The sequence below is a fragment of the Musca autumnalis genome, unplaced genomic scaffold, assembly GCF_047663935.1.
Source record: "Musca autumnalis isolate F117 unplaced genomic scaffold, ASM4766393v1 scaffold_5, whole genome shotgun sequence".
Classification (NCBI taxonomy): domain Eukaryota; kingdom Metazoa; phylum Arthropoda; class Insecta; order Diptera; family Muscidae; genus Musca; species Musca autumnalis.
This window is the reverse complement of record NW_027412088.1, coordinates 199,797,318-199,822,050: the sequence shown is the minus strand read 5'-3', so window position 1 is coordinate 199,822,050 and position 24,733 is coordinate 199,797,318. Positions and strand designations below refer to the sequence as shown.

At 38.2% G+C, this 24,733-nt stretch overlaps 2 protein-coding genes and 1 long non-coding RNA gene across 3 annotated transcripts; all 3 read right to left on the bottom strand.

Moving 5' to 3' along the window:
* Positions 1-10,031: 10,031 nt before the first annotated feature.
* Positions 10,032-10,855, bottom strand: LOC141405552 (trypsin delta-like). Its single transcript, XM_073990018.1, has one exon. It carries the CDS (start codon positions 10,853-10,855, stop codon positions 10,070-10,072), a length of 786 nt encoding a protein of 261 aa, XP_073846119.1. The 3' UTR covers positions 10,032-10,069.
* A 2,216-nt stretch (positions 10,856-13,071) lies between these two features.
* Positions 13,072-13,743, bottom strand: LOC141387071 (uncharacterized). The gene is made up of 2 exons (XR_012408471.1): positions 13,452-13,743; positions 13,072-13,382 (listed from the first exon to the last, which is right to left on the bottom strand). It is a non-coding gene; the product is annotated as an uncharacterized lncRNA (long non-coding RNA).
* Positions 13,744-18,302: 4,559 nt separating this feature from the next.
* LOC141405244 (trypsin beta-like) lies at positions 18,303-19,178 on the bottom strand. The gene has a single exon (XM_073989347.1). It carries the CDS (start codon positions 19,175-19,177, stop codon positions 18,344-18,346), a length of 834 nt encoding a protein of 277 aa, XP_073845448.1. The 5' UTR covers position 19,178; the 3' UTR covers positions 18,303-18,343.
* Positions 19,179-24,733: the final 5,555 nt, after the last annotated feature.

Genomic DNA, 24,733 nt, shown 5'->3' with positions numbered 1-24,733 from the left:
TCTTCTGCTAAGAGAAGTTGATCCCATTGAATACCCTTGTATAGGGATGTTCACTCAAAAGGTCCCCCTTCATGGAGATGTTGTCCCAATGGGCCCTACTTTGTAGAGAAGTTGACGTTTCTATAAAAGAGGAACCATTGGATTAACTTCTTTATATTAAATTTTTCTACTCCTGAAAAAAACGGTACTTCTATGGACCCCTTCTCAATGAAGGGGTGCTTTATAGACCTTTTTCAAATAAAGGGTGCTTCTATAAACCCCTTCTCAAAGAAAGGGTGCTTCTATAGACCCTTTCTGAAACAAAGGGTGCTTCTATAGACCCTTTCTGAAACAAAGGGTGCTTCTATACACCCTTTCTGAAACAAAGGGTGCTTCTATACACCCTTTCTGAAACAAATGGTGCTTCTATAGACCCTTTCTGAAACAAAGGGTGGTTCTAAATACCCTTTCTCAAGGAAAGGGTGCTTCTATAGACCCTTTCTCAAAGAAAGCGTGCTTCTATAGACCCTTTCTCAAGGAAAGGGTGCTTCTATAGACCCTTTCTCAAAGAAAGAGTGCTTCTATAGACCCTTTCTCAAAGAAAGGATGCTTCTATAAACCCTTTCTCAAAGAAAGGGTGCGTCTATAGACCCTTTCTCAAAGAAAGGGTGCTTCTATAGACCCTTTCTCAAAGAAAGAGTGCTTCTATAGACCCTTTCTCAAAGAAAGGGTGCTTCTATGGACCCTTTCTCAAAGAAAGGGTGCGTCTATAGACCCTTTCTCAAAGAAAGGGTGCTTCTATAGACCCTTTCTCAAAGAAAGGGTGCGTCTATAGACCTTTTCTCAAAGAAAGGGTGCTTCTATAGACCCTTTCTCAAAGAAAGGGTGCTTCAATAGACCCTTTCTCAAAGAAAGGGTGCTTCTATAGACCCTTTCTCAAAGAAAGGGTGCTTCTATAGACCCTTTCTCAAAGAAAGGGTGCTTCTATAGACCCTTTCTCAAAGAAAGGGTGCTTCTATAGACCCTTTCTCAATGAAAGGGTGCTTCTATAGACCCTTTCTCAAAGAAAGGGTGCTTCTATAGACCCTTTCTCAAAGAAAGGGTGCTTCTACAGACCCTTTCTCAAAGAAAGGGTGCTTCTATAGACCCTTTCTCAAAGAAAGGGTGCTTCTATAGACCCTTTCTCAAAGAAAGGGTGCTTCTATAGACCCTTTCTCAAAGAAAGGGTGCTTCTATAGACCCTTTCTCAAAGAAAGGGTGCTTCTATAGACCCTTTCTCAAAGAAAGGGTGCTTCTATAGACCCTTTCTCAAAGAAAGGGTGCTTCTACAGACCCTTTCTCAAAGAAAGGGTGCTTCTATAGACCCTTTCTCAAAGAAAGGGTGCTTCTATAGACCCTTTCTCAAAGAAAGGGTGCTTCTATAGACCCTTTCTCAAAGAAAGGGTGCTTCTATAGACCCTTTCTCAAAGAAAGGGTGCTTCTATGGACCCTTTCTCAAAGAAAGGGTGCTTCTATAGACCCTTTCTCAAAGAAAGGGTGCTTCTATAGACCCTTTCTCAAAGAAAGGGTGCTTCTATAGACCCTTTCTCAAAGAAAGGGTGCTTCTATGGACCCTTTCTCAAAGAAAGGGTGCTTCTATAGACCCTTTCTCAAAGAAAGGGTGCTTCTATAGACCCTTTCTCAAAGAAAGGGTGCTTCTATAAAAGGGGAACCATTGGATTAACTTCTTTATATTAAATTTTTTTACTCCTGAAAAAAACGGTACTTCTATGGACCCCTTCTCAATAAAGGGGTGCTTTATAGACCTTTTTCAAATAAAGGGTGCTTCTATAAACCCCTTCTCAAAGAAAGGGTGCTTCTATAGACCCTTTCTGAAACAAAGGGTGCTTCTATAGACCCTTTCTGAAACAAAGGGTGCTTCTATACACCCTTTCTGAAACAAAGGGTGCTTCTATACACCCTTTCTGAAACAAATGGTGCTTCTATAGACCCTTTCTGAAACAAAGGGTGGTTCTAAATACCCTTTCTCAAGGAAAGGGTGCTTCTATAGACCCTTTCTCAAAGAAAGCGTGCTTCTATAGACCCTTTCTCAAAGAAAGGATGCTTCTATAAACCCTTTCTCAAAGAAAGGGTGCGTCTATAGACCCTTTCTCAAAGAAAGGGTGCTTCTATAGACCCTTTCTCAAAGAAAGGGTGCGTCTATAGACCCTTTCTCAAAGAAAGGGTGCGTCTATAGACCCTTTCTCAAAGAAAGGGTGCTTCTATGGACCCTTTCTCAAAGAAAGGGTGCTTCTATAGACCCTTTCTCAAAGAAAGGGTGCTTCTATAGACCCTTTCTCAAAGAAAGGGTGCTTCTATAGACCCTTTCTCAAAGAAAGGGTGCTTCTATAGACCCTTTCTCAAAGAAAGGGTGCTTCTATAGACCCTTTCCCAAAGAAAGGGTGCTTCTATAGACCCTTTCTCAAGGAAAGGGTGCTTCTATAGACCCTTTCTCAAAGAAAGAGTGCTTCTATAGACCCTTTCTCAAAGAAAGGGTTCTTCTATAGACCCTTTCTCAAAGAAAGGATGCTTCTATTCTGCTTCTATATACCCTTTCTCAAAGAAAGGGTGCTTCTATATACCCTTTCTCAAAGAAAGGGTGCTTCTATATACCCTTTCTCAAAGAAAGGGTGCTTCTATATACCCTTTCTCAAAGAAAGGGTGCTTCTATATACCCTTTCTCAAAGAAAGGGTGCTTCTATATACCCTTTCTCAAAGAAAGGGTGCTTCTATATACCCTTTCTCAAAGAAAGGGTGCTTCTATATACCCTTTCTCAAAGAAAGGGTGCTTCTATATACCCTTTCTCAAAGAAAGGGTGCTTCTATATACCTTTTCTCAAAGAAAGGGTGCTTCTATATACCCTTTCTCAAAGAAGGGTGCTTCTATATACCCTTTCTCAAAGAAGGGTGCTTCTATATACCCTTTCTCAAAGAAGGGTGCTTCTATATACCCTTTCTCAAAGAAGGGTGCTTCTATATACCCTTTCTCAAAGAAGGGTGCTTCTATATACCCTTTCTCAAAGTCTATAGAAATATACCCTTTCCGAAAGAAAGAGTGCTTCTATAGACCCTTTCTGAAAGAAAGGGTGCTTCTCTAGACCCTTTCTGAAAGAAAGGGTGCTTCTCTAGACCCTTTCCGAAAGAAAGGGTGCTTCTATAGACCCTATCCGAAAGAAATGGTGCTTCTATAGAGCCTTTCCGAAAGAAAGGGTGCTTCTATAGACCTTTTACGAAAGAAAGAGTGCTTCTATAGACCCTTTCTCTTAGAAGGGGTGCTTCTATAGACCCTTTCCGAAAGAAAGGGTGCTTCTATAGACCCTTTCCGAAAGAAAGGGTGCTTCTATAGACCCTTTCCGAAAGAAAGGGTGCTTCTATAGACCCTTTCCGAAAGAAAGGGTGTTTCTATAGACCCTTTCCGAAAGAAAGGGTGCTACTATAGACCCTTTCCGAAAGCAAGGGTGCTTCTATAGACCCTTTCCGAAAGAAAGGGTGCTTCTATAGACCCTTTCCGAAAGAAAGGGTGCTTCTATAGACCCTTTCCGAAAGAAAGGGTGTTTCTATAGACCCTTTCCGAAAGAAAGGGTGCTTCTATAGACCCTTCCGAAAGAAAGGGTGCTTCTATAGACCCTTTCCGAAAGAAAGGGTGCTTCTATAGACCCTTTCCGAAAGAAAGCGTGCTTCTATAGACCCTTTCCGACAGAAAGGGTGCTTCTATAGATCCTTTCCGAAAGAAAGCGTGCTTCTATAGACCCTTTCCGAAAGAAAGGGTGCTTCTATAGACCCTTTCCGAAAGAAAGGGTGCTTCTATAGACCCTTTCCGAAAGAAAGGGTGCTTCTATAGACCCTTTCCGATAGAAAGGGTGCTTCTATAGACCCTTTCCGAAAGAAAGGGTGCTTCAATAGACCCTTTCCGAAAGAAAGGGTGCTTCAATAGACCCTTTTCGAAAGAAAGGGTGCTTCAATAGACCCTTTTCGAAATAAAGGGTGCTTCTATAGACCCTTTCCGAAAGAAAGGGTGCTTCTATAGACCATTTCCGAAAGAAAGGGTGCTTCTAAAGACCCTTTCCGAAAGAAATGGTGCTTCTATAGACCCTTTCCGAAAGAAAAGGTGCTTCTATAGACCCTTTCCGAGAGAAAGGGTGCTTCTATAGACCCTTTCCGAAAGAAAGGGTGCTTCTATAGACCCTTTCCGAAAGAAATTTTGCTTCTATAGACCCTTTCCAAAAGAAAGGGTGCTTCTATAGACCCTTTCCGAAAGAAAGGGTGCTTCTATAGACCCTTTCCGAAAGAAGGGGTGCTTCTATAGACCCTTTCCGAAAGAAAGGGTGCTTCTATAGACCCTTTCCGAAAGAAAGGGTGCTTCTATAGACCCTTTCCGAAAGAAATGGTGCTTCTATAGACCCTTTCCGAAAGAAATGGTGCTTCTATAGACAAAGAAAGGGTGCTTCTATAGATCCTTTGTCAAAGAAAGGGTGCCTTTATAGATCCTTTCTCAAAGAAAGGGTGCCTTTATAGACCCTTTCTCAAAGAAAGGGTGCTTCTATAGATCCTTTCTCAAAGAAAGGGTGCTTTTATAGACCCTTTCTCAATAAAAGCGTTCTTCTATAGACCCTTTCTCAAAGAAAGTGTGCTTCTATAGACCCTTTCTCAATACAAGGGTGCTTCTATAGATCCTTTCTCAAAGAAAGGGTGCTTCTATAGACCCTTTCTCAAAGAAAGGGTGCTTCTATAGACCCTTTCTCAATAAAAGGGTGATTCTATAGACACTTTCTCAAAGAAAGGGTGCTTCTATAGACCCTTTCTCAATAAAAGGGGGCTTCTATAGACCCTTTCTCAATAAAAGGGTGCTTCTATAGACCCTTTCTCAAAGAAAGGGTGCTTCTATAGACCCTTTCCGAAAGAAAGGGTGCTTCTATAGACCCTTTCCGAAAGAAAGGGTGCTTCTATAGACCCTTTCTGAAAGAAAGGGTGCTTCTATAGATCCTTTGTCAAAGAAAGGGTGCCTTTATAGACCCTTTCTCAAAGAAAGGGTGCCTTTATAGACCCTTTCTCAAAGAAAGGGTGCCTTTATAGACCCTTTCTCAAAGAAAGGGTGCTTCTATAGATCCTTTCTCAAAGAAAGGGTGCTTTTATAGACCCTTTCTCAATAAAAGTGTTCTTCTATAGACCCTTTCTCAAAGAAAGTGTGCTTCTATAGACCCTTTCTCAATACAAGGGTGCTTCTATAGATCCTTTCTCAAAGAAAGGGTGCTTCTATAGACCCTTTCTCAATAAAAGGGTGCTTCTATAGACCCTTTCTCAAAGAAAGGGTGCTTCTATAGACCCTTTCTCAATACAAGGGTGCTTCTATAGATCCTTTGTCAAAGAAAGGGTGCCTTTATAGACCCTTTCTCAAAGAAAGGGTGCCTTTATAGACCCTTTCTCAAAGAAAGGGTGCTTCTATAGATCCTTTCTCAAAGAAAGGGTGCTTTTATAGACCCTTTCTCAATAAAAGCGTTCTTCTATAGACCCTTTCTCAAAGAAAGTGTGCTTCTATAGACCCTTTCTCAATACAAGGCTGCTTCTATAGATCCTTTCTCAAAGAAAGGGTGCTTCTATAGACCCTTTCTCAATAAAAGGGTGCTTCTATAGACCCTTTCTCAAAGAAAGGGTGCTTCTATAGACCCTTTCTCAAAGAAAGGGTGCTTCTATAGACCCTTTCTCAAAGAAAGGGTGCTTCTATAGACCCTTTCTGAAAGAAAGGGTGCTTCTCTAGACCCTTTCCGAAAGAAAGGGTGCTTCTATAGACCCTATCCGAAAGAAATGGTGCTTCTATAGAGCCTTTCCGAAAGAAAGGGTGCTTCTATAGACCTTTTACGAAAGAAAGAGTGCTTCTATAGACCCTTTCTCAAAGAAAGGGTGCTTCTATAGACCCTTTCTCAAAGAAAGGGTGCTTCTATAGACCCTTTCTCAAAGAAAGGGTGCTTCTATAGACCCTTTCCGAAAGAAAGGGTGCTTCTCTAGACCCTTTCCGAAAGAAAGGGTGCTTCTATAGACCCTATCCGAAAGAAATGGTGCTTCTATAGAGCCTTTCCGAAAGAAAGGGTGCTTCTATAGACCTTTTACGAAAGAAAGAGTGCTTCTATAGACCCTTTCTCTTAGAAGGGGTGCTTCTATAGACCCTTTCCGAAAGAAAGGGTGCTTCTATAGACCCTTTCCGAAAGAAAGGGTGCTTCTATAGACCCTTTCCGAAAGAAAGGGTGCTTCTATAGACCCTTTCCGAAAGAAAGGGTGTTTCTATAGACCCTTTCCGAAAGAAAGGGTGCTACTATAGACCCTTTCCGAAAGCAAGGGTGCTTCTATAGACCCTTTCCGAAAGAAAGGGTGCTTCTATAGACCCTTTCCGAAAGAAAGGGTGCTTCTATAGACCCTTTCCGAAAGAAAGGGTGTTTCTATAGACCCTTTCCGAAAGAAAGGGTGCTTCTATAGACCCTTCCGAAAGAAAGGGTGCTTCTATAGACCCTTTCCGAAAGAAAGGGTGCTTCTATAGACCCTTTCCGAAAGAAAGCGTGCTTCTATAGACCCTTTCCGACAGAAAGGGTGCTTCTATAGATCCTTTCCGAAAGAAAGCGTGCTTCTATAGACCCTTTCCGAAAGAAAGGGTGCTTCTATAGACCCTTTCCGAAAGAAAGGGTGCTTCTATAGACCCTTTCCGAAAGAAAGGGTGCTTCTATAGACCCTTTCCGATAGAAAGGGTGCTTCTATAGACCCTTTCCGAAAGAAAGGGTGCTTCAATAGACCCTTTCCGAAAGAAAGGGTGCTTCAATAGACCCTTTTCGAAAGAAAGGGTGCTTCAATAGACCCTTTTCGAAATAAAGGGTGCTTCTATAGACCCTTTCCGAAAGAAAGGGTGCTTCTATAGACCATTTCCGAAAGAAAGGGTGCTTCTAAAGACCCTTTCCGAAAGAAATGGTGCTTCTATAGACCCTTTCCGAAAGAAAAGGTGCTTCTATAGACCCTTTCCGAGAGAAAGGGTGCTTCTATAGACCCTTTCCGAAAGAAAGGGTGCTTCTATAGACCCTTTCCGAAAGAAATTTTGCTTCTATAGACCCTTTCCAAAAGAAAGGGTGCTTCTATAGACCCTTTCCGAAAGAAAGGGTGCTTCTATAGACCCTTTCCGAAAGAAGGGGTGCTTCTATAGACCCTTTCCGAAAGAAAGGGTGCTTCTATAGACCCTTTCCGAAAGAAAGGGTGCTTCTATAGACCCTTTCCGAAAGAAATGGTGCTTCTATAGACCCTTTCCGAAAGAAATGGTGCTTCTATAGACAAAGAAAGGGTGCTTCTATAGATCCTTTGTCAAAGAAAGGGTGCCTTTATAGATCCTTTCTCAAAGAAAGGGTGCCTTTATAGACCCTTTCTCAAAGAAAGGGTGCTTCTATAGATCCTTTCTCAAAGAAAGGGTGCTTTTATAGACCCTTTCTCAATAAAAGCGTTCTTCTATAGACCCTTTCTCAAAGAAAGTGTGCTTCTATAGACCCTTTCTCAATACAAGGGTGCTTCTATAGATCCTTTCTCAAAGAAAGGGTGCTTCTATAGACCCTTTCTCAAAGAAAGGGTGCTTCTATAGACCCTTTCTCAATAAAAGGGTGATTCTATAGACACTTTCTCAAAGAAAGGGTGCTTCTATAGACCCTTTCTCAATAAAAGGGGGCTTCTATAGACCCTTTCTCAATAAAAGGGTGCTTCTATAGACCCTTTCTCAAAGAAAGGGTGCTTCTATAGACCCTTTCCGAAAGAAAGGGTGCTTCTATAGACCCTTTCCGAAAGAAAGGGTGCTTCTATAGACCCTTTCTGAAAGAAAGGGTGCTTCTATAGATCCTTTGTCAAAGAAAGGGTGCCTTTATAGACCCTTTCTCAAAGAAAGGGTGCCTTTATAGACCCTTTCTCAAAGAAAGGGTGCCTTTATAGACCCTTTCTCAAAGAAAGGGTGCTTCTATAGATCCTTTCTCAAAGAAAGGGTGCTTTTATAGACCCTTTCTCAATAAAAGTGTTCTTCTATAGACCCTTTCTCAAAGAAAGTGTGCTTCTATAGACCCTTTCTCAATACAAGGGTGCTTCTATAGATCCTTTCTCAAAGAAAGGGTGCTTCTATAGACCCTTTCTCAATAAAAGGGTGCTTCTATAGACCCTTTCTCAAAGAAAGGGTGCTTCTATAGACCCTTTCTCAATACAAGGGTGCTTCTATAGATCCTTTGTCAAAGAAAGGGTGCCTTTATAGACCCTTTCTCAAAGAAAGGGTGCCTTTATAGACCCTTTCTCAAAGAAAGGGTGCTTCTATAGATCCTTTCTCAAAGAAAGGGTGCTTTTATAGACCCTTTCTCAATAAAAGCGTTCTTCTATAGACCCTTTCTCAAAGAAAGTGTGCTTCTATAGACCCTTTCTCAATACAAGGGTGCTTCTATAGATCCTTTCTCAAAGAAAGGGTGCTTCTATAGACCCTTTCTCAATAAAAGGGTGCTTCTATAGACCCTTTCTCAAAGAAAGGGTGCTTCTATAGACCCTTTCTCAAAGAAAGGGTGCTTCTATAGACCCTTTCTCAAAGAAAGGGTGCTTCTATAGACCCTTTCTCAAAGAAAGGGTGCTTCTATAGACCCTTTCTCAAAGAAAGGGTGCTTCTATAGACCCTTTCTCAAAGAAAGGGTGCTTCTATAGACCCTTTCTCAAAGAAAGGGTGCTTCTATAGACCCTTTCTTAAAGAAAGGGTGCTTCTATAGACCCTTTCCGAAAGAAAGGGTGCTTCTATAGACCCTTTCCGAAAGAAAGGGTGCTCCTTTAGACCTTTCTCAAAGAAAGGGTGCTTCTATACCCCCTTTCTCAAAGAAAGGGTGCTTTTATTCCCCCTTTCTCAAAGAAAGGGTGCTTTTATTCCCCCTTTCTCAAAGGAAGGTTGCTTTTATTCCCCCTTTCTCAAAGAAAGGGTGCTTCTATACCCCCCTTCTTAAGGAAAGGGTGCTTCTATACCCCCCTTCTTAAGGAAAGGGTGCTTCTATACCCCCCTTCTCAAAGAAAGGGTGCTTCTATAGACCCTTTCAAAAGAAAGGGTGCTTCTATAGACCCTTTCCGAAAGTAAGGGTGCTTCTATAGACCCTTTCCGAAAGAAAGGGTGCTTCTATAGACCCTTTCCGAAAGAAAGGGTACTTCTATAGACCCTTTCCTAAAGAAAGGGTGCTTCTATAGACCCTTTCCGAAAGAAAGGGTGCTTCTACAGACCCTTTCCGAAAGAAACGGTGCTTCTACAGACCCTTTCCGAAAGAAAGGGTGCTCCTATAGACCCTTTCCGAAAGAAAGGGTGCTCCTATAGACCCTTTCCGAAAGAAAGGGTGCTTCTACAGACCCTTTCCGAAAGAAAGGGTGCTCCTATAGACCCTTTCCGAAAGAAAGGGTGCTCCTATAGACCCTTTCCGAAAGAAAGGGTGCTTCTATAGACCCTTTCTCAAAGAAAGGGTGCTTCTATAGACCCTTTCCGAAAGAAAGGGTGCTCCTATAGACCCTTTCCGAAAGAAAGGGTGCTTCTATAGACCCTTTCTCAAAGAAAGGGTGCTTCTATAGACCCTTTCTCAAAGAAAGGGTGCTTCTATAGACCCTTTCTCAAAGAAAGGGTGCTTCTATAGACCCTTTCTCAAAGAAAGGGTGCTTCTATATACCCTTTCTCAAATAAAGAGTGCTTCTATAGACCCTTTCCAAAAGAAAGAGTGCTTCTATATACCCTTTCTCAAAGAAAGAGTGCGTCTATAGACCCTTTCCGAAAGAAAGGGTTATTCTAAGAAACCTTTTTTAAAGAAAGGGTGCTTCTATAGACCCTTTCTCAAATAAAGAGTGCTTCTATAGACCCTTTCCAAAAGAAAGAGTGCTTCTATAGATCCGTTCTCAAAGAAAGGGTGCTTCTATAGACCCTTTCTTCAATAAAGATAATGCCCTCATAAGTTTTTTTTTAAGAAAAAATCAGTGATAATTTATTTATATTGTCTTTTATTTATCCTTCGCTCACATTCCTCCCTTCACAACCTCGAATTTACAAAAATGCAAATTCAATAGTGTTAGCACGAACTGTAGTTTCAATCCATTCGTATAGATCGGGCACGGAAGCATATACACCAGGGAATGTACTACGAGCACAACCAATACCCCATGACACGATACCCAACAATTCGTTGTTGTGGATCAATGGACCACCCGAATCACCTTGGCAGGCATCCTTACCACCACCACTTACATTGGCGCACAACATGCGATCGGTGATCATCAAAGGATACCTCTTCTTGCAGGAGCTGTTCTCCATATAGTTGACGGTGACTTGTTGCAATTGATTGGGAATATCGCCACCCTCAACCAAAGTACCCCAACCGGTAACAATAACGTCAGCACCAGCAGCTGGTCTTGACTTAGCCAAAGAGATGGGTTGAATGTAGCTGTTGAAGGGGAAGTTGCCGCGCAGTACTAAAATGGCAACATCGTAATCATTGGCCGAACTGTATTTTTCGTGGACAATAATTTTGCTCACTGGCAATTCCCATGTAACATCATCCAAATAAGTGGAACCGGCAACGATGGTCAATTGGCTGAGATCCAAATCGTCAACAACACAATGGGCAGCAGAAACAATAATGTTGCTGGTATAGACACTACCACCGCAACGATGTCTTCCACGATAACGCATGGAAATCTGATGAGGATATTGTTGAATATTGGCATTAGAACCACCGACAATACGGCCATCCAACATGGGTACCGTAGGAACGGATGCGGCCTTCAAGCCTGGCACTAAGACCACACACAACAGAACGAAATACTTGAACATTTTTTGTCACTCACTTCGCACTAAGCACTGTGCAAATGGTTACGCGTGTATTTATACAAAATGTCAAACGGCATAGAGAAGTTAATCTGTTTTCTGCGAGAATTATAGATTATTCTACCACGGCACACTATCGATTGTAAATCAAGACGTAATCTTTTATCTTGGGATTTTAGCTTTCATTTCCCCTCCAACAACAAAAAAAATATATTACGTATTGGTGTTTTTTTGTTTGGGATTTGCAGGTTGATGATTTACTGGCTGTGATGTCTTTAGAAGAGGACTTTCGACGTGCGTCAATATTCTGCAATGAAAAACAATTTTAAACAACTATATTTGCACAGAAATCTGAGGTAGCAGTTTGTGGTTTTCTAATCTAAACTAAACAAATCCACTCAATACGAGGATTTATTTTTGTGTCGAAAATCTGGTAAATTTTGGCCGGAGTTAGCAAATAAAATCTGATAATGCGCTAAATCCGGCTAACGATGTCATATTTAAATCTCCTATAATATTTACGATGTCTAAACGATAAAATAATTAAATAATAATCAAATATTTAATTTGCACTTTAGTTAGCATTAGTAGCATAATGTGCTAACATTTTCAATATTAAACAATAAATTTTAAACTTGCCGTATGTTTTTTGAGGCGAATTCAATTTACAACAACTTCTTTTGACGTTTCAAATTCGATCAGATGGGCTGATGCATCTACCTTGGTAATTGAGCTATGAACAAAAATCAGCTGACTACCATTTAAATCCTCCGAATATATATCTAAATGCAATGTGATGTGTACTTGATTTATTAAATCCAGTTGAGGATTTATGGCTAGTCAAAATGAGCTATTATTCTTGGTTAACAAAGCAAATTTAATTTTCTCTTAATTATTTTTGTTGTACCAATTCACCGATGCATTTACCTTGTTTCTTGTGCCAGCTTGCAACTTTTTGTATTGTCTAGCAACCTGTTGCAAAAAACAGAGTTGTACACGAGGATTTATGCCGGATTTAAAACAAATCCACTCAATACGAGGATTTATTTTTGTATGGGAAATCTTTTTATGTATCAAATGTTTTGATTAAAAAAACATACAATTACATTGCTAATTTTTTTCTAATATTTGTTTTCTATTCCCATTTGCATTGGTTTTGGTCGATTGTGCACAAAATAAAGTCGAAAGCTTTTTTTCCACTTTAACATAACCATTGAAACATCGTCATTGATATTGAATTCGAAAGAAATCAAAGCATACTGTCAGGCGTAAGTGAAGCAAACAGGTTTAAAATAATTGTTTCGTTGTATGTAAAAGCATGAGATATTATCTCCGATAGAGCACGAAATTTACAAATGTTATTTTTAATAGATTTTCTTTATTTGTTTGATATGGTCAAATTAAAGAAGTCATTTTAAATACTTACTTACTTAGGCCGCCATCAGACCATCTGCTTTTTCACATGTATGACATCAGCTGTTCTGTATATTAGTATACCCAAAGTGACAACATACATGTGAAAAAGCAGATGGTCTGATGGCCGCCTTAGCTGGCCCATTACAGAACATTTGTTCCATAGGCCGAACTAAGAAAAGATCTCCATTCCTCTCTATTTGTTGCTTCGCACTCTGGAATACCACTCCTTTTCATCCACCACTCCTTTTCATACCACTCCTATTCCTTGGCCAGCAAATTCTGCGTGCACCGCCAAGCGGTCCGTATTTTTAGCGGGTTCATCATCGCTCATTCTTATGATATAGCCTAGCCAACACAATCGCTGCATCTCGATATGCCCTGTAGGAAATGTCAATAGTGAATCTATACTGACTTACTACTGACATTGTCAACAGTACTACTGACAAACTGTAGACAACTTATGTAATTTCCTATAGACATTTTGTATGAACGTGTCATTCGAAAGTCAGTACTGACAATGGAACTAGTATGTCAATAGTAAGTCAGTAGTTCCTGAGGAACCATGTGTTGACATTGGAGGTAGTGAGTCAGTATAGACATTGGAGGTAGTAAGTCAGTATAGACATTGGAGGTAGCAAGTCAGTATAGACATTGGAGGTAGTGAGTCAGTATAGACAATGGAGGTAGTGAGTCAGTATAGACATTGGAGGTAGTGCGTCAATAGTACCAGATTTTCAATACAAAATTTTTTAGCTTATTTGGAACTTTTCATAGATAAAACAGTAATAAGAAGATGAAGCTACACATTTGTTTAAATACTATATTTCATTAAAGAATAAAACAAATAATATTGAAAATGGTAAAAATGTACAAATTGCGTATTACAGTATTTTTATCTTTTTAAATGGCTAAGCCAAAGATTCCACATAAGTAAAAATTAGTAAATAAAGACAATGTTTTCAGGCTGCTTAAACATTTTAACATATAAATAATAAAAAAAACGTTTTCGTTTTATTTTCTTGGCCAAGTCGCACCAATGACTTGTCTGCTTAAAATAGTTCTTCTTCTGTTGCACTTAACGTTTTATCAGGCGATTCGCTGAATGTTGATATAACACCTAGGAATTGAAAAGAATAAAGATGTATAAATAAACATAAATAAAAAATATGTCCTTAAATTTGCTTGCCTATTACAGCTGTATAACATTGGAAAAATCTCACAATCGATTTTTGCCAAATAATTATCCAACATTGTAATTCATTATTATGTTTAGTTGCATTCAGCATTTCCAGCGAGACGGAACAATAAATACATCAGGCTCCACAATCTTCTCTAAAGGTTCCACATAATGTCTAATTGTCGAAATTTCACCACAAATGTTGCTAGTCGCCTCAGAATTCGTACTTTACTATAGAATTGTTTATTTTTCACATGTCTTTTATATTTTCTTTTGCTCATACTTGTTATTGAAATTATATGCTTTAAGTTTTCACGATATTTTATTGATTTTTTCAAAAACACTTTTTTCACCAACCACAAAAATTATTTTACGCCAAACAATTAAGAAAATTAAAAAAGAATGCTTCGTTGGGCTATCATCTGTCAATATACACAATGCTTCTTCTTATTAAGGTAAAGGTATCAATAGTTGACAACCTGGTGACAAAGTGTTGACTTTGTCGCCATATTAGTAGACAAAGTGGCGACATGTCAACACATGACCCCACACTTCCTACAGGGTGTTTAACAATATTTATGTCGTTGTATAGCAGATACAGCTCATGGTTCATGCGACGTCGATATTCACCGTCAACGCAGATTGGTCCGTAGATCTTTCGAAGAATTTTTCTCTCAAACACACCAAGCACTGCCATGTCTGCTTGCGCAAGTACCCAGGTTTCGGAGCCATACATCAGCACGGGTAGTATCAGTGTTTTGTAGAGCGTTATTTTTGTTTGACGAGATGTGGCTTTGTTTTTAAACTGCTTACTTAAACCAAAATAGCATCTGTTGGTCAATACAATTCCTCTTTTTATTTCACAACTGATGTCGTTTGTTGTGTTTACGGAGGTGCCGAGGTAGACGAAGTCTTTTACTACCTCAATATTATAGGAACCAACTTCTACAGTCGGTCCGAGCTCAATAGACGCATTGCGCGTCGACACCATCAACTTGGTCTTCACAACGTTTACCGCCAGACCCAGTTTAGCAGATTCTCCTTCGACCTTTATATTACTGTTCGGCCCATTATGTCTATATCATCAGCATAAGCAAGTAACATGTGACTATTGGTGTAGATTGTGCCACTTCTATTGGCATTTGCCTCGCGTATAACCTTTTACAGCAGGATGTTCAAGAGATCACACGAAAGGCTGTCTCCTTGTCTGGAACCTTCTTTCCTATTTTAACTGAGGACCTCGTGTCAGTTAAAGTCATTTTACAAAGCCGGATGAGCTTTGCGGGGATACCAAATTCAGACATGGCTTGGAATACCTTTGAACGCAGCGGGCTGTCGAAGGCTGCTTTATAATCGACAAAAAGGTGGTAGGTGTCGATCTGCATCTCTTGGGTCTTCTCCAGGATTTGCCGCAGGGTAAATATCTGGTCAATGGTGGACTTGCCAGGTCTAAAGCCGCATTGGTATGGTCCAATTATCTCGTTGACCATGGGCTTTAGTCGTTCGCACAATATCCCTGACACAATCTTGTAGGCAATAGGGAGTAGACTTATACCCCTATAGTTAGAGCAAACAGTCGTATCTCCCTTCTTGTGTACGGGGCACAGGATACTCAGGTTCCAATCGTCGGGTATTCGTTCTCCCTGCCAGATGGAGCTAACTAGCTGATGAATAGACCTTATCAGCGTGTCGCCTCCGGTTTTGAACAGCTCTGCTGGTAAGCCATCGGCACCTGCTGCCTTATTATTCTTCAGCCGATTTATTGCTGTCATTACCTCATCTTGGCTGGGCGGTATACATTCAATACCATCTTCTGGGATTGGGACTGTGGTATCTTCGTCGTCTACGCTACTATTGGATACCAGCAGATTGGAGAAATGTTCCTTCCATATCCTGAGCACGCTATCTGTATCTGTTACCAGATTACCTTGCTGGTCTCTACAGGAGGATGTGCCTGTACCAAAGCCATCTGTTTGATGTTTCACTCTTTGGTCGAATTTTCGGACTTCATTCTGGCTCCTGTACATCTCGATTTTTTCACACTCCCGCTTTTCCATTTCCCTCTTTTTCTTGCGGAAAGACGTTTCTCTTCTCTCCTTTTCTCCCGATATCTCTCTCGTGCGCTACGCATTGCTACTGATTGTAAAGTAGCTCTATATGCCCCATTTTTCTCTTCGGTAGCAGCACGACACTCCTGGTCATACCACAAATTCCTTTCTGGAGGTCTCTGGAATCCAACGGTTGGGCCAAAGATATTCTCCTTTCCAATTTTGGCATTAAAATCGCCTAGAATAATTTGAATATCATGGGAAGGGCAACGGTCATATGTTTCTTCTAAGCGCTCGTAAAATATCTCTTTGGTCTGTTCGTCCTTTTCTACAGTGGGAGCATGAGTGCAAATAAAGCTGATGTTGAAGAATTTTGCTTTTATTCGGATTGCAGCAAGTCTTTCATTCACTGGGGTGAAGCTGGATACCAGATGTTTTAGCCTCCGACTAACTACGAATCCTCAACCAGACTCATGCTTTACGTCATGGCAGCTATAATACAGTGTGTCACCTTTAGGTGTTGTTGTGCCGCCTTTCCCAATCCATCGTATTCCGTCGTTTTTTCATAGTAGGCTGTTTTTTCTAGGGGAGGGTTACTAGCCCGACGCCCAAACCCAAGTTTTTAACGTTCTTATGGGTGAACGCGCGGCACATGTTAGCTCACTACATTTAACGGGTGTTAAAGGCAGTTCGCCAGGTGAGGTCAGTGTCCACTTGAGATGATAGAAGGACCAAGATAAATCCTGGGCTTTGCCATGTTAAAACCGGTCAGGACAACGTTTAAGAACCTAATAATGTGAATTTGTGAAATTTTCTTGGTCAAAAATGTTAACCAAGGCCTATAGAAGGTCGGCCATTCAGAGTTCTGTTGAGAGCACACACATGGTACAATAAGGAAGGTAGAACAGGTTCGAAAAAACGATAGAAATTCAACCCTACACGTATGCCCGCTTCCTGTCAGAATTGTTATACTGGCATATGCAACAGGTTGCCCTTGTTTGGTTGATATTGTTTGTCATTTTATCCAATTCGTTAAAACAGCGCGAAATTGAATGAAATATAAATATTTGTTTTCACATATAGATCGAAACACCATCAAAAACTTATTTTCAAATTAAGTTTGATAAATATATTCTACAACGGCTCTGTAATTAACGATTTCTTTGCAATTCATTTTGAATCTATTTTGAAAACATTTTTAATATTTTTCAAAACAAACACATACACACACAAAATATAAACTTCAGAATGACAAAAGTCGGTCACACTCAGAAAAAAATTGAAATCAGATGTGAGCTCTGTTATACCTTTCTATTTATACCATGAGCACACATAACAATCAGCTGGGCTTATTATCTGACTCATGGTGGAATAAGAAGGTGTTACAATAAATCATGTCAAACGTCAAATTTGCTCACAATAATGCATTACTGTGAATTGGCGTTACACCTTATTATTCCACCATGGTCCGACTCATGATGGAATAATAAGGTGTCAAGCTGCCACAAAAAACAAGGTAGATGCATCGTTGAATTGCTACACTAAAAATAATTTAAAATGTAAAAATTTGTAAACAAGGCGGAAAAATTTAATTGGTTTTGATGTACAAAGTTGATTTTAATCAACCAAGACTACTATTTACGATGTATAAACGATAAAATAATTAGTTTGTTTATTTTAGATGGGAAAACTGCGATAAAATAATTCTTTATTTGCTCTTTAGTTAGCATTAGTAGCCATAATATGCTAACATATTCAGTAGTAAACAATAAATTTGTAATTTGAGTTATGTTTTTTCAATTTTTTTCAATTTACAAAAAATTCTTTTGACATTTCAAATTCGATCAGATGGGCTGATGCGTCTACCTTGGTAATTGTGCTATGAACAAAAATCAGCTGACTGCCATTTAAATCCTACTAAATGTATATCTAAATGCAATGAGATTTGTACTGGATTTATTAAATCCAGTCAAGGATTTATGGCTAGTCTAAATGAGCTATAACGCCAAAAACAGCCGATCTTCATACCAGTTGTCAAAATGCGTTATTGTGAATAAAATCACATACAAAATGTACACAAGCAATTCACAGGAATGCATTATTGTGAGCGAATTTGACGTTTGACATGATTTGATGTAACACCTTTTTATGATTGGTTTACATTTACGAAATCCACTCGATTTCAACTGTCAATTCCTTTGCGTATACGTCAAATGAAAACTCATCTGAAATCCATTGGATTTCGTTTGACGTTTAATCAATGGAATTGACAGTTGAAATCGAGTGCATTTCGTAAATCTAAACCAAGCTTTAGAGGTAGAAATTGTATGTCCACCGTATTATCTGTGAGTAGTGGGTTGCCTCAAGGTTCAGTCCTAGGTCCATTATTGTTTATTATGTATGTTAATGATTTGTTTAGACGCAGTAAATTTTTTTTACGGATTTGTAAAAATTTTTGTGTTATCCTACAGACATATTGGTAAACTATTTTCTTCGCTTTGCAAATGTTAAATTATAAAAGATTTACAGAGGAATCTATAGTCATTATTTCCCTAACTTCAAAAACGTTTATTTGATTCGATATCAGTTCACAACTTTTACTAATGTTGCCAACAAAATAAATGTTCCACATAACCTCAAAATGTTTGCAGTCAAATTATTTTTTATTTATTTTTAGTTTTTTTTTTAATATATGTAAATGTATCTATACAATGTTTATATAAGGTAAATATTTAATAAAATATGTGTTTTTTTAATAAAATTTGTTCATTTTTGGCTTAAGTGAAAAAAAATTTGTTCGTTTCGTTCCAAATTGAATCACCATTGAGTCTCTGCTTGTCAGCCATCCTCTTTTTATAAATAGGGTTGAGCCGTGTCCAAAATCCATTGGGTATAATATGGAACACTGGCATAAACACCTGGGAAACCTTCATGGGCACAGCCAATACCCCAGGAAACAATACCTGTCAATTTGCCATCTACCACCAATGGTCCACCAGAATCACCTTGGCAAGAATCCTTGGTGGCACCATCACCTGCACAAATCATTTCTTCCGTAATGGAATAGCTACGACTGGCATATTGGCTACTGCAATAATCACGATCAACAATAGGCAATTCAACCATGTGTAATTTGCTGGACAAAGCTTCAGCATTTTCATCAATTTTACCCCAACCACTCACGATGGCAGTGTGGCCGGATTCAGGTCTTTCCAAGGCCAATGGAATGGGTTGTACGGTTTGGGAATATTCCAAGGGTTTTGTCAATATAATCAAACCAACATCATTGACATGGGTATTCTTATTATAGCCGGTGTGATAAATTAGCTTGCTAACTGCATAACCAGGATCATCATCGAGTAAGGAAGATTTTCCAGCAACAATACGTATATACGAAGCAAAACGTCCCTTAATACAATGAGCAGCTGTGACTACTACACGTGGAGCATAAATGGCACCACCACAAATGTGTAACAGGGTATTGGTATCCAAACGCACCGAAACCTGATATGGTAGATGTTCAATTGATGTTTCAATACCTCCAATAATGCGTCCTTCTTTGGTGGCGGTGGCAGCACTTAACTTGGATGACTTGGATGGCAGCAAGGAAGCAGCTTCGCCTTGAGCGATTAGTGTAATAACTGTGGCCAACACCACGGCCAAGAGTATATTGTTGCGTCTAAACATTTTCGCGTCGTTGTGTTTATTGAAATTTCTCTATCAAGGTCTTTTATACAGCGAAAATGTTTGAATACCATTTTTATGACTGCGTGTATAATTCTTTGGATAATCATTGCTTTGTAGTATTTGTTGAAAGAACTTCTTTCTTTTTCAATTATAGAACTAAGTTGTTTTGGATCAAAGTGTATTATCAAAAACAAATTGGGGGAAGATTAATAATTTGCAAAACAATTCAGGAAAAGTGGTTAAGCGTATAAGCGTAAATTATGGACTCTTAATAGTTTATGTGAACACGTTTTTTGGGGATCTTAAAGCCATAAATACAATACATACAGCAAAGTTGGGCGCCATTTCTGATAAAATAATCAAAAAAAATCGATCTATGTTGCCCTTGCTCTTTTATCAAAAATTACGCCCAATTTTACTAAATCGCTGGATGTATTTGAGGCTTGGATCATGGCAAAATAATACAGGTACAGCGGCAAAAACAGCTGGTTATCACACCAGTTGTCAAAATTCATTATTGTGAATAAAAACACATACAAAATGTAAACAAGTAGTTCACAATAATACATAATTGTGACCAAATTTGACGTTTGGTGTGAATTGATGTAACTCCTTCTTATTCCACCATGGCTTGGATAAGCACACATTTTATACACTAAGCCCACCTGATTGTTATGTTTGTTGTCAAAACCATTATTGTGATTTAAAATACAAAGAAACTCATATCACAATAATATAAAATCTATTATGTTTGCTGCATGGCACAATAATACAGGTACAGCGGCAAAAACATCTGGTTATCACACTAGTTGTCAAAATGCATTACTTCAAATGAAAACTCATCTTAAATCTATTGGATTTCATTTGACGTTTGAGCAATGGAATCGACAGTTGAAATCGAGTGGATTTCGTAAATGTAAACATAGTATAACACCTTGTTATTCCACCATGGTATGTTGTCAATAGAGTTGGGTCGTTCATGAACGAACCGGCTCAAAGGAACGATTCCGTGAAAAGAACGAACGGATCCGTATCCAGCTCATTGTTTTATATCGTTCATTTAGATCCCCGATGGACGAGTCATTGCTGCTTACAAAATTAGCAGCATTGTTTTTGCTCTAAACAAACGCTGCGTTAGCGTAAGCAGCACAAATTTCCACACAAAACAAACAATGATTCAGAGAGCTACTCTCGCTCAGTAACTCACCTCATTCAGTAGCACATCTCGGTCATATCTTTCTTTTGCATCATTCGTTCATCTGGTTCTTTCATATCAAAACCACCACCACTACGTTCAGAAACAAAACCACCCCCATTAGCACACAAACAAGCAAGTAACACAACAGTTGTGTCATTCGTGAACGAACATTTTCAAAAGAACGATTCGGTGAAAAGAACGACGGAGTCATATGCAGCAGAGAACGAACGACTTCAAAAGAAAATAATACAGTCAAATGTATTGTTGAACGAAAAAGAGCCAACGAACGAAGTAAATGACCCGGATCTTTTTGGTGAACGGAATGAAAAAGATCGATCCGCTCAATGAACGAGATTGCCCAACACTAGTTGTCAAAAGTTGTTAACAGGGTATCAATTCTTGTTCTATGAAAATGTGAAATGAAAAATATTATAAAGGAAACAAATGTCAAATGAAAAAAAATTATAAAGAAAATATTTTTCATTCCAAATTTTCATAGAACAAGAATTCAGGCCCTGAACTCTGAATGGCCGACCTTCTATAGGCCTTGGATAAGCATGAATTTCTCATTGGGTTCGCACCTTTATATTTACATGTTGGTAATATGGCTTTTTGCCGGGTTAACCTTTTTTAGGATTTCTTTAACGGACTTAATAAATCCAGTACAAATCTTTTAGCATTTAGTTATACCTTTTGGAGGATTTAAATGGCAGTCAGCTGATTTTTGTTTATGTGTACATACACAAGAACTAACAAAAAATTACATCGCATTCTTTTGCCATCGCCACCACTATAGACGTTTGTATATCTCTAAACAAATATCGAAACTTAAAACAAATTAGTAATAATTGTTACTAAAGGCCCCGGCCCATATTGTCCGTTGAGTGTCGCGTTACAACAACAACATGAAAGCTTTAAGAGCAAACTTGGCATCATTTACAACTTTTCTCATGTGGTTGATTTTTTCAACGCGCGACGCCGCTCATAACTGTCCGTATGTGCCGGAGCCATAATGTTGCAGATTTTGACAGTTGTATAAAGGAAAAGTTACTGAAAAAATAATAAAAAGACACAACTATTAAATAACTTTTCATTTAATTATTTCGAATTTCTTCTTATAATTTCTGTTTCTATTGTTAAGCTTCCCAATCTCATTTGACATTTACAATAATACAGGTACAACCATGGCAAAATAATACAGGTACAGCGGCAAAAACAGCTGGTTATCACACTAATTGTCAACATTCATTATTGTGAATAAAAACACATACATAATGTAAACAAGCAATTCACAATAATACATTATTGTGACCAAATTTGACATTTGGTATGATTTGATGTAACACCTTCTTATTCCACAATGGGTACAACGGCAAAAACAGCTGATTATCACATTAGTTGTCAAAATGCATTATTGTGAATAAAATTACATAGAAAAGGTAAACAAGCAATTCACAGTAATGCCTTATTTTGACGTTAGGTGTGGTAAATGGCCCGATTATTGTTATCGAAAAGTTACCCACGCAAAAGTTGCGTGGGAATACTTCCAACTTTTGGTGCTTTTCTAGCAACATGCTGCAAAAAACAGAGTTGTATATAGGATTTAAGGCGGATTAAAAACAAATCCACTCAATATGAGGATATATTTATGTATGGCTGAGTTTAAATCCGCTAAATCCGGCTAATGAAGTCATATTTAAATGTTCTACAACGTTATGAAATTTATTTTGGCGTTTATGCTATAGAATAGAACTTTTGAAACACACTGGGTTTATTGAATCCGGTTACATGCAAACGAGCTATAATTTAGTTCTGGTTAAAGAATAAAGAAGCTCCTTACCAAATTCAAACCCTTGCCCTTTGACTTTTACAAGGAATTACTTAAGCAAGAATTTCTGACTTCCTCCAAGCCAGTTTTTGTTGGGGGTACTGTTAAATTCACCATGCTCCAAGACGTCATACCGAATGTAATGGCATACAAATATACACAACAGTTTTCTACTGCAATTCATTCTCAGTAAAAAAAAAACACTATTGTGATTGAATTCTTTGTAATTTTTCGTTTGGAAAAAGAGATTTCCCTCAATGTGATAATTTCAATTCTTACGTATCCTAAATTCTTTAACCCTCCTCGTATTCTAAAGACGTCATTTGCGCGCCAAGAAATTGCCTTCAATTTCAGTTTATATCCATTATAAATGGTATAAATTTCGGTAGTCTTTAACCAGGTATTATGGTAAAACACAAGACCCAAATCCAGATAAGCAAAACAAAACCAATTAGCCTAGCATAAAAGAAAACTGGGGAAATAATTCCATAAACAAATTATCGAAGGCGATATAAAGTTTAATGGGTCAAAATAATACCTATCGTTCATATCGTAAAGATACTCTTCTTTTTAATAAACAAGGCGCACGATGTTTATGAACTTATTACGCTCAAATAAAGTTTATGCTGAAATATGAAACAAATTATCCGAAATTATGTTGTAAATATCAGAGTCACAATATGTTCTATCCCTAAAAACATTTATGTTTATATATCCTAGTTTTGAGATTTCGTTAGGTTATGACATTTGTTGTTTGTTACGCTTTTTCTTATCTTAAAATATGTATCGCACAAAATTCGTGGCAATGTTTATTTAATATTTATTTTTTGGATGACGAGTATATTTCCCTAGAAACCCCTTTCCGTACTGAGTCATTACGTCTTTAGACAACTAAACTTTGCTCACCGCTAATAATCATATATTTGATTAGCTAGACCGGTGTCTGCATAAACCGTCAATTATTCTTATTATTGTTGGACAAGTACTTCTGAACACCGATAACAATAAATCCCACTCACTCAAATTTCAATTGTTTTACAGAGTTTGATAAGGTAATGGAAGTGGCATGTCATTGTTGCTAAATAAATATTAAAGGTCCGCAAGATCACTTGAGATAATACGAATTGTCATACTGCTATGTAAAATCAGTTATATATTGTAGTGGATTTAGTAAATTCGGTGTTATTTTATTTTCAATTCCATGGCGTCAACGGACTCTAAAACTGTAATTTATCATACTTCTTCCTTAAATATCAACATTATGCAAAAAAGGAACGTGCTTTCTATTTAATAATCAAAAATGATTTTAAAATTCACAAAAAGTAACCGAATCTAGAGGTTAATTGAAGTAGGTACCTTGAATTTAGGTACAAAAATCATAATATAACTTAAACAAGATACGTTTGGGATAATATTTGATTCACACTTCACATTATAGTGTGGTATATCTATGGTATAAAGAATTTAAGTTAAACATGACAAATTTCTAACATTAACCCACCAGCCCCTATCATGGCGTAGGCGCCCCACCCTTACATATTTCATAATATTAATATATTGACATTTGCAATTGCTTTTTTCATGTGAATTATTTGGATTTATATTCTTCAGTAGTTGTCTTCTAAAGGTATAAAATTTATTTTTGATATCACAAGAGGTGAAGAAGATATCACAAAAATACCTACCATAATTATTTTTCCCAATACCCTGAAAACACAAAAAAGCGTGAGTCCGCTATCATACATATGATACAACCGCCAACTTTCGGGGGATGATAGATCTTCATTAAACTCACAATTTTGCCTTTAACGGATTTTTTGTAGCACTTGTATTTTGCGAGAAAATCGACGCTGGCGTAGCCGCCCCAGTGGCGAAGGCGCCCCATGTTACTATATTAAATGAACAGGAAAAACACTAACCTTTCCTGCGAATCATGATACAAGGTAATCTCATTTCAAAAAACCGTCCTTGAGCTGTCACATACAACCCTGTGTCGAAACAGTATACATAAATGTTGTTTTTGTTATTGCATGTCAATGACAACAAAAACAACATACTGTTTGTTTACATTCTATTTGTTCTATATTTTTGTTTTTCCAACAATAAAATGTCCACGATTTTAGAAGAAAATTGCCCAGAAAAATTGTTAGCAATGTGTACAAAAGAAAGAGATATATCGACCAATGTGTATATAACGAAAAATTGTAAAATAACTGTGTAAAAGTATATCAAAAGATTTTGGTTTTTCTGTTTCTCGGTTCAATGTGAAAAAAGTTCTCACTTTAATGTTTTCGTATTGTTAATCGGATATGTTATTGCAGAATTCATCAAACGCAAGACCACCGATCTCCTTATATTCGAAAAAGAATGAACAAGACAAAGAAAAGAGAATTTGCTTGCCAGCAGTGTTGATCGCTCCAATTCACCTTATGCTGTCAGCGAACAGGCAAGTAATTGCGACGGAGATGAATTTGTTGATATTTATATGCTGAACGTGTGTTGGTTTTTACAGGCCATCAAAAAACCTCTG